The 16298-nt window shown below is 41.1% G+C and overlaps 1 protein-coding gene across 2 annotated transcripts in view; it reads right to left on the bottom strand.

Moving 5' to 3' along the window:
- Nucleotides 1-7005: 7005 nt before the first annotated feature.
- Nucleotides 7006-16298, bottom strand: part of AREL1 (apoptosis resistant E3 ubiquitin protein ligase 1) — a 32818-nt gene continuing 23525 nt past the window's right edge. For both annotated transcript variants that reach the window (XM_060262934.1, XM_060262935.1), the window contains exons 12-20: nt 12964-13039; nt 12359-12468; nt 11622-11801; nt 11374-11499; nt 11110-11239; nt 10969-11027; nt 9242-9331; nt 8294-8469; nt 7006-8077 (exon numbers count right to left, since the gene is read on the bottom strand). In XM_060262934.1, the coding sequence (XP_060118917.1) occupies nt 7975-8077; nt 8294-8469; nt 9242-9331; nt 10969-11027; nt 11110-11239; nt 11374-11499; nt 11622-11801; nt 12359-12468; nt 12964-13039 (1050 nt within the window). In that variant the 3' untranslated portion in view covers nt 7006-7974. The remainder of the gene's footprint in view (nt 8078-8293; nt 8470-9241; nt 9332-10968; nt 11028-11109; nt 11240-11373; nt 11500-11621; nt 11802-12358; nt 12469-12963; nt 13040-16298) is intronic.

Raw genomic sequence — 16298 nt, 5'->3', positions numbered from 1 at the left:
CATGTTCTCTTCACTTCCCTGAGTTGTGAGACATTATAGGGGCCACCTGGTACTTACCTGGGTTAGTTTTGCATTTTGTTTCATTTACAAATGTAAAAGTAGCACACAGGTGCAGGCAAAGAGGCACACCATAAAGTAGAAGATCCACCACCAAGAACAAGATCCTATACTGGATCCTGTACCTACATGGTGCTTCAGCTAATTCACAACAGTCCTGTCCACTTCCAAAACTGCAGAATGCAGAAGTACCAGCCCCTTCCACTTCAGCTGCATTGCATATCACCTGTTCCAAGCACTGGTACATGTTTGAACACAGTCATTTCCCAACAGTTTAGGCCCACTGAGGAGATAGCTAGTGGTATTCAGAAGCATTACCATTCTTTTGTCATAAGCTCTGGTTTCCCAGACATCCCACTTTACACTAGCCCATAGGATGGACCAATTCAAAAAATTTCCAAACTCACACAACATGTTTTACTGTTTGCCACCTTGTTGGGTGAAAAGACGGCATAAAAATGTTTTAAGTAACAAAATAAACATGTTGAGGAGTTCTTTAGTATTGTTTTTATGGAAGAAAAACACTTGCATTCAGGAAGACAGAAGAAATTCAGAACAAGTTCTTTTGCATCCTGGCTGACAGATTCAGACTCTGCTGAGCTTAATAAGATTAGGCCAAGCCAATTTTAAGAAAATTGAGAAATGGGCTCTCCTTTCAATTCCCTTGATAAAGCGCCCCCTTTGACTCCATGCTTTCCAGCCTCACACAAAACAATAGACAATTTAACTCCACTGTAATTAGCAACACTAGCTTAGAAACAGCTCAAGAAAAATGAAATCACCATTCTTTGATAACAGCGTCACACACAACTCTACAGATCCATAAACTGTAGCAAGCGATTGCCATTATCAAGAGAAAAATTCTAGTGTCTTGTACAATTAAGAGACACAGGCCAAGTTCCAAAAAAAACATAAAAACTGCTCAGTACATCCAAGGGGCTTTGGATTTATTTCTTCTGATTGGCAGCCCCCTATTGTTGCATGGGCAAACTGCTTTGATATTAATGTTTTTGAAATAATGCAAGACAGTCAAAGATTAGTGAAACTTTCCTGTGCCTTATGTGGATTCCCCATTTCACTGGCAAGCTATTAAAGGAGGCATATGCTAAATTGACTTGTATTGTTGGCTTGGATCCAAAGTACTATGGAAGTTCACTGAGTTTTCCTGCCTCCTGGAAAAACTGGTCTCCAAGATCAAAGATCCCTCCCCACCAAGAGTGTGGTTATAAATGCAGATCACCTCCTTCCTCCATCAGAAAGGCCCTTCTGCAAGCAGAAAAGGAGTTTGGATTCAGCCCATTAGCTTCAGAACAAGATACTTGCTAAGACAAATACAAACCTTGATTCTTGGCTTTCTGCTGTTAAAAGTGACTATTTTAAAAAGTCAATTTACTATTATGTGGATAGTTTGGCACACAAATCAGCATTTGAATGTGTGCTATGCTTTAAACTGTTTGACTCTATTAACATTTAAATACCCTATTGCGTTCTTCACTATTTCTTCCCTTATTACAAAACTGTATTCTCCATTGTTTGCTATGGTTAGTTTCTTTGGGGAGAAAAAAATGCACACATATACTCACAATGAAAAGAGTTAAGAATTCCTTGTGTTCAATAATTACTCAGCAGCCTGGCTTGTTATTTCGCATAAGCGATTGGGTCTCACGTTATCCAATATTAGGTCAATCATTCTTAATGATCATGAAATATACAATAAAGTTGGTTTATTACTTTAAAACCACATGCATTTACCTATCTTCCAAACACCTCAGAATCATGTTTAAACAGAGACTTATGTAACTATTCATTTACAGTTTTGATGCCTTCAGAAATCTTATGAGTACCCACCATTATAGTAATGGAGTACTCAATTCATATGTGACAACCTGCTTGAACACCCACCTAACCTTCAGTCAGAAATCTGAGTTGCAGTGGTTTTAGAGTACAGAATGAAAGTCTACACATTGTGTATGGGGTGTGTACCTAATGCCACTTGAGGTTCAAATAGAATTACTATTACCTGCTTACTGATGTGAATGAGAACCCCTGTTCCACCTATCAACATCAGCTGGAAGCATGAAGAAAATATACTTTTATTACACTCTGTCTGGATACAAATACAGAAGACTTCCTATGGTTACTGTGTCATCTCAATATTATGTATATTCAAAGAGGATTATCTAGATTTATGATGAATACAGAGCCGAAGCTGAGTTATTCTAGAGGAATTATCACATACACACAAAATCAACCCCTTCTAGCATCTAACAGCACAGACAGCTGCAAGAAGTTCCCTCCAAAAACTGGCTTTAGAAAAAGACCACCATTTTAAGTATAGGCTTCCCTCTAGTGGCCAAGAAACAGCAATGGGCTTTTACCCTTCAAATGTAGTTAACTCATCTGGGAATTTCAGGTACTATTTTCTTCTGCATCATCCTCTTGATCATCTAAATGGATTGCTAGAGAAAGAATAGTAAAGATTCCAGTAGCACATTTAAGACTAGCAAATTTTATTATAGCATAAGCTTTTGAGAAACAGTTCTCTTCGTCAGATGCATGGAGGGTAAAAAAAGGTAGAATATAACCACCCAGCATGGTGTGCATATTCTACCTTTTTCATGACTTTTGCCACTGCTTTGCATTTCCATGGCACTCACTTCCTGCATCCACTCCCACTCCCCTTACCACCTATTTATCTCTGGACAGTTTCTACATACCCTCCATGCATGGCTGGTGTGTGGGAGTAGGCCAATTAGGCAGCCACCTAGGGTACCACCTGCCTAGGGGGCGCCCCCAAGGGCCCCCTCTCTCCACACACAGAGTGTGTGCTCCTTGGAGCCTGCCTTCCCCAATGGAAAGCAGGCTCCATGGAGTGCAGACGCTGCCTGGATGGTTTCGCATTCCCCGGGGTCTGTTACAGACCTGGGAAACACGAAAGCGAATGGCGCCTGTGCAGTGCACTCCTTGGAGCCCAGAAGGGATAAATTAACCAATTGTAAAAGCTGAAGAAGATCCAATTACAATTTCTAAAAACTGGTTCCAGTTGAAGTTGTATGCTGCCACTCATTCTTCCTACTACACTTTAACAGAGCCATCGGGTGGGAGCCATAGCTCAGTGGTAGAGCATTTTTCTCGCATGCACAAGGTCTTGTTACTGGCACCTCTAACTAAAAGGATCAAGTAGAAATGGCCATGTGAAGGTCTTGCCCCTGGCACCTCCAGCTAAAAGGATCAACTGGTATTCTCACAATTTTTATTGCTTAATCTCACAATTTTTTTAAAAAAAATTAAATTTAAAATAAAAACCTGTAAATTAAAAATGCAAATAGTTTCAAGTTCCTTCATTTCTCCTACAATTCTGTTTTTTAAATTTCTGGGGGGGGGGGTGTAAATAGGCACCAAAAACCCTAGCACCGGCCCTGCCTCTATGCATCTGATGACAAGAGCTGTGTCCCTTAATAGCTTATGTCACAATGAAATGTGTTAGTCTTAAACGTGCTGCTGGACTCTTTACTACTTTGCAGCAACAGACTAACACGGATAACTCCTCTGGACCTATGACTAAAGAATGTGGTTGTAGAGCACACAGAAATGGGTATTTTTCCAAACCTTCTCCACAAATATCTGGAAAGCTGTGTGTGTTAATTGCTGTCAAGTCACTTCCAACTTATAGCAACCCTATGAATTAATGTTCTCCAAAACAACCTATTGTTAACAGCCTTACTCAGGTCTTGCAAGCTGAGGGCCATGTCTTCCTTTATTGAGTCAAGCCACTTCATATCTTCCTCTTTTCCTACTGCCTTCTTCCTAGCATTATTGTATTTTCCAATAAGACATCTCACAAAGTATGATAGCCTCAGTTTAGTCATTTTAGCTTCTTGGGAGAGCTCATGCTTGATTTTATCTATGACCCTCTGACTTGTCTTTTTGACAATCCATGGTATGCATAAAACTCTCCTCTGACACCACATTTTAAAGGAATCAACTTTCTTCCTATCAGCTTTCTTCATTCTCTAACTTCCACATGGTAATGGGAAATACTACGGTATGAATGATCTTGGTCTTTGTTGCCAGTAACACATTGTTACACTTAAGAATCTTTCCTAGCTCCTTCCCTCTCTTATAATCCCCAATAAACAGTACAGAACATGTTACAAGAATGTAAACAAGAATAGGTTATTATACCTATTCTTGTTTATCTTCAGCACAACTTAGTATGGGGCCCAATCTAAAGACCTAAATAACATGGGCCCTGTATACTCAGAACAACATATTCCCTGGCCCTGGTGCCAGAAAATTTTCGGGGGGGGGGAATATGGGAGAAGGGTGAACAGTGGTGGCCTTACTCAGACACCCATTTAACAAAGTTGAGAGCTTTATGATTTTTGCTGTGTAACCAAAATGTGTGTGTTTGAGAACGCTCCACCTGGAGCTGGTAAGTAATTTTGTGTATTACAGTTGCTACTGTGGTATGCTGAATTTCTCTTGAATGTGACGTTTTTGTTGCATAATACATACTTTTAAAATATGTTGCAGAGCTCAAAATGAGTGCACTGCTTCATGCTTATTTTAAGGTTGCTATTTGTCTTGATCAAATAATCAGTATTATACATATGTTGGGCAATTTACAATTCAGGAGTTATAAGATACATATTCCAAGAGCCCTAACAATTAATCTGTGGTGTGATTATCATGAATACAGACCAAGCTAGGGGTAACATGTTCACCTGAATTGCAAGCCCACTATCAAGAAGCAGGCAGCTCAGGCAGGTGGAATATTCCCAATCTAATGCTGGGACTAACTCAAAACCTGACAGCTGGAGATCAGACAAGGTAGGCTTCTAATATACAAGCATGGCTGTTACTTCCTTGTGAAATCTCAAAATCAATCTAAACATACAGTTTGTGCCACAATGTTAAGTGCCAGTTCTAAAGGTCTGAGGAACAGTCACCATCACACCAGCTATTTAAAGCAGCCCAGCATGGGAAACAATTCAAGAATAATTCTCATTATATGACAATCACAATGTATTTTAAATATTTTTATTTATTGTACAAACTATTTACATCTATTGAAGATTTACAGAATCTCACCGGAATATAGTCTGGAGCTAGCTATCTGAAAACAGGCCCTGACCTAGCTAAAATTAATAGGCATTGGTTTCTAAAACATGCAAGATAGTTCTCAGAGGCAGGGCAAGACCAAAGCCCTGTGGTATCCATTGCAAGTCCAGCACAAAGAGACCTACGAGAGACAGTATCATGAGGTTAACCTCTACCCTGGAAACTGACACATTTACATTAGATGGAACAAAGACCAATGAAAAAGGAATTTCTTCAAAACTCACACAAACACACACACAATCAATGGCTACAGAACAGCCTGTACCATGTCCCCACACTCAAATCCGGGCAACATACATGGGTAGGAAAGAACAAGAAGCAAAATCAGATCCTCTGCACTGAAGTTATGAAGCCCTGGAGCAATGGAAACCTGCTAACAATGGATATAAGTGAACCCATGCAGAAGCACATTATTAGCTAGGACGTAGCTGCATCCCCCACTGTTCTGACTGTGCTTGTGTGTAAAGAAAGTCCTTGGCATCTGTACAGCTGCAAAAAGGCAACAAGTGCCAAATACATGTTATTATAGGAGAGTGGTTTCAAGCAGAAGATACCTGCTGAATTACCAGCCACTCAGTTCTTAGTATAAAAAAAGGAGAGGATTCCTGAGGAAGATGTAGCAGAACCAACTTCAAGCCATGGCTGGAAAAAGCCTCCAACAGGTTAGGAAACAAGACAAAAAAACAGATCAGTAACAAGCAGCTCTCCTTCCCAGCCATTCACTGCAGCAGCATCCCCTTTTGGTCCCCAGGGAGAGCAGTGGGTAGATCTCATAAGTCATTCAGGAACCTCAACTGCATTGTTTTGATAGAAGCCACCTTTAATGCAATATGCTAGCATAAAGATGTTCTTACAGCACAAGTAATTTGCTTTCAAGAAGAGCTACTGCTTGAAGAAAAACATCTGCCATGAAGGAAAATACAGTGGTGGTCTCTAAACAAGCCCCCAAAGGGAAAAGACTCCCTGAGCTGTCCCCAGTACTCAGAGTACTAACAATTTTTTTGGCAGAGTGATGGCTTGTACTGTACAGATGCAATATGTATTCACCTAAAGAAAAATAAACAAAAGCCTGTTTTGTCCTTTTTTTAAATTTGTTATTTCACAATTTTAAAATATGCACACCTATCTTTTTTTTAAAAAAAGATGTAAATCTCAAAAAGCTAGTAACCTATAGCAGAATGGTTGAACTGGAAAAACTGGCACCACTGTAAACTGTTTTTAAAGAGTTTGCTTTTATGAGACATCAGATGGAGATTCCAATTTTTTTTTTTGGGGGGGGGGGGGAGGTGAATTCCTCAGTCCAGGCAGTCACAGTTGTTGGTTCCCATCACTAAATAACCTGCTACCAACATCTCTCTTGACTACAAAAAATGCACTTTAGGTGCCAATAAGAGTATTATCTTCACAACCCACACACATTTTGGCTTTGCTGACGAAAATTAGACCACCAGCTAGGATCCCTGAATTCCCACTCCTTTATTGCCAAGGAAATAGTAGTGGAGAGGATGCAGTCAGACTAAGTCAGAGACACTGATCCGTCATACATGGCTGCTCTCACTGTCTCCCAAATAGCCTGGAAAGTGGGTAGTGCAACGTGTTATCCTGTGGGCCCATCTGCTTGTGCCTGTTATGGACAGCTCCAGTTTAATCCCCATAAAAACAAATGGAATGCTTGGGACACAGGAGAACTGGAAAGAAAGGAGGGCATAGGTATCAGTGCCTGTTACACACTCTGCATGAAGTACACTAGTGAAATAAACTCTTGCTACCATGTGGTAGAGGTAGACACCACATCCCATTAAATGGGAAGGAGAGACTGAAGGGCTAAACTGTGTCTGACATTTATTAGCCCAAATTGTATTTCTATACAAACAGAATTTAGATGCACACAATAGCTGCCTCTCGACCTCCCACTGTTTCTTCCAAGGTACCCTGAAAGACAGATGCTGGGATAAGCATTGGATCTCAGACACACATATTCATCCTCTATAATGGAAGGGGGGAAATCTGCCAAAGTTCATAATCACTGCCTGAAACAATGATGGGAGGAGAAATTCCTCTTCCAGTTCAGCCAGTGGAAGTCACTGCCACTACACAAGTACATCCTGTTGCCAATGCCTGGTAGACATAGTACAATGTCACTACCAGGGTGAGCATTCGGGCTCCAGTAACAGAAATGCTATCTTTCCTCTCCAGCAAGAGCAAGCAATGGCAGCATGCACTGCAAGGTGGCAAAGATAATTTAAAGCCCTAATGGATCAGGCAGCAAAAAGGAAGGAGGGATGATTTTATGTCCTTCTGCAAAATCCAAACTGAAGGGAAATTAGTTACGTGAAAATCAAGGCATGGTGGAAAGGTATTAAGGCTTCCCATAATCTGGGGATTTAGAGCTTCATACTGGTCCATTTATCTCTAAAACAATCAGAATATTGTTCTGTACCTTCTGTACCAGACAGCAACTTCTGCTTATGGGATTCCTTCCTTCAGAGGGCCACACATACCATACATTGTCAAAGGTAATTCCCATGCCATCCCAACAGATGCACCTCATGTCATTTCACATTCCAAACTGAACAGAGATAGAAAGTGAAGGGGGCAAGATGAGCTCCTCATAACAAACTCCAGATGTGGGAAGGCCTCCATGTGACATTTGCAGACTGACATTCCTGTTTGCATGGTGCTGCTGCCCTGCCTCCACTACCCCAAAGACAGGGCATCAGATTGAGTAGTGAAGCAGGGCTGGGCTTTTCCCCAAAAAACAAAGGAAGCTAAACGGGCTCCTCCCTGGGGGAATTATAGCATGCCAAAGCCTTCACAGCCCTCGCTGATGGCCAGCTGCAACATCTTGTGTACCTCTTCATAGGAATCATAAGTGGGGAGGCACAGCTGGTTAAAACTGAAAGAAAAAAGCAAGTACTAGTAAACAACACTTGCATGCTTCTAATAATTCTTAGGCAAGAGAATTTACTGCGCTGGTACTCATAAGATGTACAGAGATCTTGAAGTAGCATTAACTCCAAGATATAGGCTGAATGTTATCAATAGGAAGCTAATTACGGATTCCTGAGAGATGCTTGCTCTTAATGTCTGACTGCCCCAGTAAGTAACTCACCAAGTATGGGCAGTTGGCAGTGTACTGTGCGTCGGAGCTGCGATGATCTGGAAAGAGGGGCAGAGTGCAGCAAATCCTCCAGGAGGCAGCTGAGAAGATCCAGTAGTGAACTGCAACAGCCTGGCCAGTTCCTCCTGTGTGAAACTGGAGACCACAGTCCAAAACCACCGCATAACCTAGAAGACACAGTATGAAAATAAGGGAACAAAGGCAATTGCAGACTCCAGGGTGAAGAAACCTGACAAAGTCTTGCAAAATAAACTCTACAACTACCCAGTTACAAGGACAAGTTAGGCCAAAATTTACATTCCTATATTGTTTTTAAAATGGGTTTATCAATTTAAAATATTTGTAGACTTTTTTTCCTACAGAGCAGGAAAAGCAATAACATGCATTATAAAACAGTGAATAAATATTAAAATAATCAACACGTTTAATTACAACTGATAATTCTTTTGGGTGATGGGAGAAGATATGATTGTGCACCTTTGTGGAAATCCCTTTCTCTCCCCCCACAAAGATGATAAAGTTTTATCCTCACAACAACCCTGTGAAGTAGGTGAGTCTGTGACTGGTCCCAGGTCACCCAGCAAGCTTCCATGGCAGAGCTGGTATTCAAACCTGGGCCTCCCAGATCCCAGTCAAGCAGCAACAATTACACGATAGCACAAAGCACATGTATAAAATAATTGTACAAAGAGTATTCCAGAAATAAAGGGACAAAAGATTTGATAATAAACAAATAAATATGTCATGAGAGATTCAGAAAAGGTGCACTTAGTCTACAAGTTTGTTATCTAGTCTTTGCTTTTTCCATTCATCCATCTTTTCTCCAGTTCTTGTTCTTCTAAATCCAGAAAGCTTCACTTCCTTGACAACAGACATTTGCTGCCTCAGTCACAAGCAGAGATCTATCAATTCGTTGTGGTTGTGGCTTCCCCTACTTACCTTTTCTCGGAAGTGCCAGGAACCACCCACCACCACAGCATGTGCTTTGAAATCACAGACACTGATGTCTCCAGTACCACACATCAGCAACTGAGAAAAACAAACGTTAAGTTAAGAAGAGTTAGGCTCCAGTTTTTCCCACTCAAACCAATCATCCAATATAGATTGGCAAGTACACCAGGTGCTAAAATTCTGACTTAGGGCCATTACTCTGTATTTAATGCACTCTGCAGAAAGAGGAGTTCATTCAAGAGGAGTTAATTCAAGTTAAGAAAAATGAGGAGTACTGTCAAAACTGAAAAGATAGGAAGAAGCAACAGTTATAGGAGCCCAAAATAAAGGATGAAAATTTAGATGTCCATAAACCACAAAGATAGCTTCAAAATAGCTGCTATTGTCCTGGTAGCTTTGCTGATAGAAACCTATCTACAGCTGCACAAAATCCCATTAGACAGACACTGCATAAGCCAATAGTAGCTACATAATGTATTTGGGCAAACCACTGCATAACCATTCAGCATTCTAGCCAAGAAACTCTCATTTAGAAGGCCAAGACAGAAAAACTTATAAACTTATCATTTTAAAGCAACACGAGGGACTTGGAAACTTGAACAGGCCTCCAGAACATACACAGCATTCAAGTTGATGGTTAAAAACAACAATGGGCTTGGACAAAAAGCAATCCAAAACATTATGGGTTAAATCCAATGCTCATTTTCTGTTGGAGAAAAGACACTTCCATTGGGGTTGTGTGCATGTGTGTGAATTTCTTTCCACTAAAGATGCTCACATTGTACTAGCACCATTCCCGAGGGTCTCTAAAAGAAGAGGGAGTTCAGCTCTGCAAAGTGGAGCTCTGCTTGCAGCCCTCTGGATGTAACCCATTGTCTAAGGTTCTCTCCCAGCATTTAAATTTATAGGACTCACAAGCAAGAGGCATATAGGCTAAAATGTCCCTGTTCCAGCTGCCTGAAAAAGACAATTGCCTCTTGGTGCCAGTGTGTACCAGAGAAACATTATGACTGCATGAGTCAGACCATTTGTACATCTATGTCAGTATTGTCTATTCTGACTGGCAGTAGTTCTCCAGGGTGTGAAGCAGAGAAAGGCCTTCCCTAACACTTGCTACCTGAGATGCTTTTGCATGGAGATGCTGAACGATGAACCTGGGGCCTTCTGCATGTACTAGATCGCCGAGTCACACCCCACATAAAGCAGTGCTGCTGGAGCTGCAACTTCCCAGTTACAGGGTTTAGAAAGGAACCTTGCAGCAATGAGGGCATGGAACGTATTACTGGCTGACAGGTAGATCCTTCTGAATCTACATTATTATGGGTGAAGATTTACTTGGTTTATATGGACAGCCCTGTAAGCAACTATGATGAAATCTGGGGAGGGGGCTGCAGTTCAGTGGCAGAGGAACTGCTTGCCATGCATACATTCCCAGGCTCAATCCCTGGCATGTCCAGTTTAAAGATGAAGTAAGAGGCGAAGACCTCTACTTGAGACCTTGGAGAGCCACTGCCAGTCTAAGAAGACCTTGATGGACCAATTGTCTGATTCAGTATTAAGACAGCTTCATATGTATATTTAAAGTTGTCCATTTTATACAGATATAAAGCATTCAAGGCTAGGAATCACTCATAGCTCCTAATGCAAGGTCCCTTACATTTATCTGAGAGACAGAAAGTACGGCAGGTCTCAAAGACAGCTCTGCCCAAACCTACCTCAAGTTCATTTTCATCAAAAATAGCTAGAAGATTTTCAGGAACCAGCTCATTGAGACCTGAAAGAGGATAGCAGAATGTATATTTATTTAGAAAATAAGGACCATATGCATCAGGAAAGGGCACCATATACCACATTACCTTTCAAGAAGTGATCCACTTCCTCTCTAACCTGATTGGCTAATCTGTACTGTGCAAGCAGATTCAAGTAAAGAATTTTGTTATCATTGGTTACTGGTACTTGAGCACCGCCAGTTACCAGCTCAATCACCTGAAACAAAGACAAACTGCTCATTTCATAAATCCAAACAATAAGAAATCCTAAATATAGCTCTTCCCTCATATTTAAACATGGTTACTTGCCCACTTTGCCCAAACTGTACAGTCTCAACCAGTGCCTCTCACCTTCTCAAGTTGGCCCAATTTGCTGTATTTTTCCTCAGCAAAGACTAGCTCCATCTCACTCACATCATTGTTCAAGATAAAGCAAACTTTCGATTTATAAAACTCTGGGTCGTCTGTCTCAAAATACTAGTAGGAAAAGCAGCATGGGAAGGAAAAGGGAAAAGAAATTGAAACATTTGTCATGGAACTATAATTTGGTCACTGTTTCACACTCTAAAACAATGCAAGCATTTAAAAAATGATGTCACCTTATAATGCATCCGCAGTCCTATAATCTGGGCCAAGAAAGACCGGGTGAAACGAGCTCTCACCAATTGCTTGTAAGCCCCGCCCAAAGATGACTCATAGAGACATTTTCCAACCAAGCGCCCTGCAAATTCGTACACTTTCAGCCGCAAATGAGGAGACCTATTGGGGTTGGGGTGCACCTATAAACAACAGAGCCTATAGTTACAACGGTCATTACTTAGTTAAATAAAGCAGCTGGGGAGCACCCAGAGCTCTTCTGTTGTACACTATAGGCAAACACCTTCACATCTTTGTAATCTTTGTTGTGAGCTATAACTCAAGTATAAAGCTCTGTAAAAACTGGACGGACCATCTTCTAGTCTGGCCCTATGCAAAAGAACATATAATTTAATCTCAGTGCAATGTACAGAGGCACTATATGTATAAGCACATAAATGGAAGCACATGGAAACACATTATGTAGGAGTTGACAAGAAAAGATTGCACAGGAATTTCCTACAATTTGTAAAAACTGCAAACCACCCAACCAGCATTTTTACTATAAGTTCACACCTATTTCTCCTCTAATTTAAATTTGTCTGCTAGTATGTGTGCTAAATGGGTAAGCCAGTAGGTTTCCTGCCACTGCAACTTGCAGAATGGTATGAATGTTCAACCACCAGAAGGGTCTGAATGGAAGCCACAAGTAGGCATGCCCCTTCCTTTTTCCACCAATGGGTGAAAGAAAGACACTCACCAGTGCTTGGTTGTTGTCACTGAAACGGGTGAAAAGTTGATTGATGGTGTCAAATAAAGCTTTGCAGATCAATTCAAACCACTCTCTGCGAGGGCCTCCCCAATCCAAGGCTACAAAACAGAAGAGGTTCAAGACCAATTAGATCTCACAATAACCCTGTGCTTTCCAGAAATCAGCTAGCAAGAGAAGAGATTCATCTCTATCATGTATAGTGTTTATGAAACATGATCCTTCAATAACTGGTAGGAGAAATCTAATAATTCTTTTTTATACATTGCACATTAGTCTTTTTTGTTGTAAGCTACTTTCTAAAATTATGCAATATACTGGAAGGATGCCTCATAAATTAAATTATAGTAGGACTCAAAAAGCTTGAAGAGTTTTTGGCTTTTCTACATATCTACTATATTCTCTTAAATTGGCCATGTAACCTGTGCTCAATTTTTTATCTACAAAGTGAGAATTATTTTATATTGGATTTGCAAGGTATTATGGAAGCCATCAAAATTGTTTATCATAAGTAGAATACAAAGACAAACACTCCTCGTACCCTCTCCACATTTTTCCTAGGTGCACTGGCTCTTGCAGTGGGCAAATGAACTCACCTTCTTCATCCTGGAAAATGACTTCAAAATTCTTGCTCCAGTCCGAAACAGAAAAATTTCGTGTTGCTTTCAGAGACTAGGGATATAAAGGGAAACATGTTAATAGTAATGATGTTTGCAAATCAAGAGGTTTACATGAGACTTTATTTTCAGAAACTAATAAAAAAAATAAGAGTCTAGTATTAATTCTACAGCATTCAAACAGGTAAATGCTCAATGAACTACAGAGATCACTATTTTGTAGTGGATTGATATTTACCACTTCTCTTCCATGGATCCACATGCCACATAGTTCACTGGATGACTTTGGGTCAATCACATTCAGCATAATTTACTGCGCAAGCTATTACAAGGATGAGCGCCTTGGAAGAAGTGCAGGACAAAAATGCTAAGATATCTGGCTTAAAATACTAGTTATTATTGTTATTTATAATTCCCTTATGGTGGTAGTCAAATGGAGCTCTCTCATTGGCTAACAGGTGCATTCCATGCACTCGACAAATAATTGGCCCATCATGGCTCACTCAGCATCTCTGCCCCCCCCCACCTCCGGAACAAACCACCAAAACAGTCTTACCTCAGAAACATCTCCAACTCTTCTCTGGGTCCTCTCTGTCAACCAGTCTCACAAAAAGTGTCACCAGCAACAGACACCACCCTATCAACAACACACACAGATGGTCTCCCAGCACACACAGCCTCCAAAGGCTGCTGAAATAGCCAGGGAACTACTGGTGCTGCTGTAATGAGACTAGGCAGCAAAGCCTGGCCCCACTGGAAGTGTTTCCTCACAGGCCATGGCTCTTTCCTGCCACTCCCTCTCTCCCTCCTCCCTTCAGCTGGTGCTAGGCAATCAACTTCTGCCAGTAAAGGGAGAAGAAGACGACTGCAGATTTATACCCCGTCCTTCTCTTTGAATCAGAGACTCAGAGCAGCTTACAATCTCCTATATCTTCTCTGCCCACAACAGACACCTTGTGAGGTAGATGGGGCTGAGAAAGCTCTCACAGCCGCTGCCCTTTCAAGGACAACTCCTACAAGAGCTATGGCTAACCCAAGGCCATTCCAGCAGCTGCAAGTAGAGGAGTGGGGAATCAGACCCGGTTCTCCCAGATAAAAGTCCACACACTTAACCACTACACCAAACTGGCTGAGAGGCCTCAGGGTGAATAGAATGGGATATAGTCCACCCTCCAAAACGGTTCTTTTCTCCAGGATGGGGAGAAAGATCTGTTGTCTGGAGTTTAGTTGTGGTCCCAGGAGATATTTAGGCTTCATCTGGAGGTTGGCTACTCTAGGCCTGGCAGCACCCTCTGGGTGACTTGACGCCACCTGACTGGCATGGCTTAACTAGACTTGGCAGCTTGCTTTTGTTCAGCAGACCCCTGTATGGCAGCCAATGTGCCTTAGCAGTTGCAAACTCCAGGTTGGGAAATTCCTGAAGACTTGAGGGGTGGACCTGGAAATGGTAGGGTTTCAGGAAGGGTGGGACCTCAGGCAGGTACAATGCCATAGACTCCACCCTTCAAACCATCAATTTCCTCCTGGGGAACCACTGTGACCAATCTCCAGGTGAGGGCTGGAGATCACTCAGAATTACAACTGCTCTCCAGAATGGCAAAGATCTGCTCCCCTGGAGGGGGGGGGGAGTGAATGCCTTCACTTGGGTGGTTGGGAAAACAGCAAGGGGGGGGCACTCGCCCAGAGACTCCTTCTAGAGCAGGGGTGGTCAAACATGTTACATGTAAGAGCCACACAGAATAAATGTAAGATATCTGAGAGCCAAAAGACATGAATGTAAACTGTTTGAGAGCTGCAAGGAAGGAAGGAAGGGAAATAGATGAGGAAGTGGAGATGGAAAGAAAGCAACTTTAACTTTAAATGCATTATCCAAGCTGCCAGCTGGGTTTGCTTGGAGAAGTGATTTAAAGAGACAAATGCCTTCTCCAAACCAGCAAAACAGGGTGATGGAGGCTTCAAGAGCCACACAATAAATGTGAAAGAACCAAATGTGGCTCCCAAACCACAGTTTGGCCACTCCTGTTCTAGAGCCCATTGTATTTCCCCTTTATTTCTTGGTATTTTATAAAACCTTTCCTATTCAGATATAATTCCCCTGTTCTTCTCAGAAATACTTATGGGTCCCAATTCATCAGCCAATTTTGTATTCAATTTATTTATTTATGTGCAAAACACATATATAGCTTAACTATGTTTTTAAAAAATTCTAGTTTATCTCTGAATTCTCTAACTAGTTTATAACCTCTTTTTAGCTCTCTGCGAACTTGAAAATTACACTCTTCTGATTTTCATCCAAAGCTTACATAAAAGCTGATTCAGTGCATATGGTATATGGTTGTACAGAGTTTTGAGTTCATGCTCCTGTTCTGCTGGGAATGCGTGGCATAAGCAAAAATCCCAGTATAAATGCTGACAGAGGCACTGGGGGGGCAGAAGAATTGTGTCAGCCGTTGAACGCTTCTCACTGCCACCATATGAGTGCACATTGGGGCCAGAGGGAAGGGCAATTTTTACTGATTTGGTAGAAGCTGGTTTGACACAACTGTATTCTTGAAAAATTTATCATGTTCATTATTTAGCAGCCTACTTTCTTAAATGCTCAGAAAATCAATTGACTTGTTCTTCTAGTGATTCCTGCTTACGTTTCTAAAGCACCGATCCCACAAGTAAGTTTGCTTTAAATAAGATATTGGAAGTGTCTAAAAATACCTAGGGATAGATTTTCAGTCCTAGTTATACTCATAGGAAACACAGGCTAAGAATTCTTTCTGGTAACTCTTAGCTTACACTTAAGCATTCAAATGATTTTAAACCTTTTTTGGATCACTAAGCAGGGCCTACTCTCTGGTAATATTCACAATAAGTATCATCATATGTATTTTAATTTCTCTCAAATGAATTTTAATCCCCTTGATCAGATCTGTCACCAACAGCAGAGCTAGAACTAATTATTTTCTTAGGGTTAGTGTAACAGAGGTTGAGATTCAATGGTAATTGCCATTAGAAATTAAGAACAGTTTTTAGAACAAGTCACAGGCAATAAATAACATTTATTTGGAGTTACATGAAGCTACTAACTCAAACACCACTGCATCATTACTTGAGCCAGAGTTAATTGTTCTTGCATATCATACATAGCTGTTCATGGTGACAAGAACTGTATGGATACACAACAGTAACTTTCCCAAGGACTATGCAATTCTCAAGGTACAATAGGAATATTTATTTTCTCAACTTATTATAGTAAGTTGAATAAATAAATACCCTAACTCCGGGTGGCCCTGAGAATAGATTCCCTGCTCCTCCTCAACTAG

The sequence above is a fragment of the Heteronotia binoei genome, chromosome 21 (genome assembly GCF_032191835.1).
Source record: "Heteronotia binoei isolate CCM8104 ecotype False Entrance Well chromosome 21, APGP_CSIRO_Hbin_v1, whole genome shotgun sequence".
In the NCBI taxonomy this organism is placed as follows: Eukaryota; Metazoa; Chordata; class Lepidosauria; order Squamata; family Gekkonidae; genus Heteronotia; species Heteronotia binoei.
The sequence above is the reverse complement of the archived record's forward strand: the minus strand, read 5'-3'. Positions and strand labels throughout refer to the sequence as shown.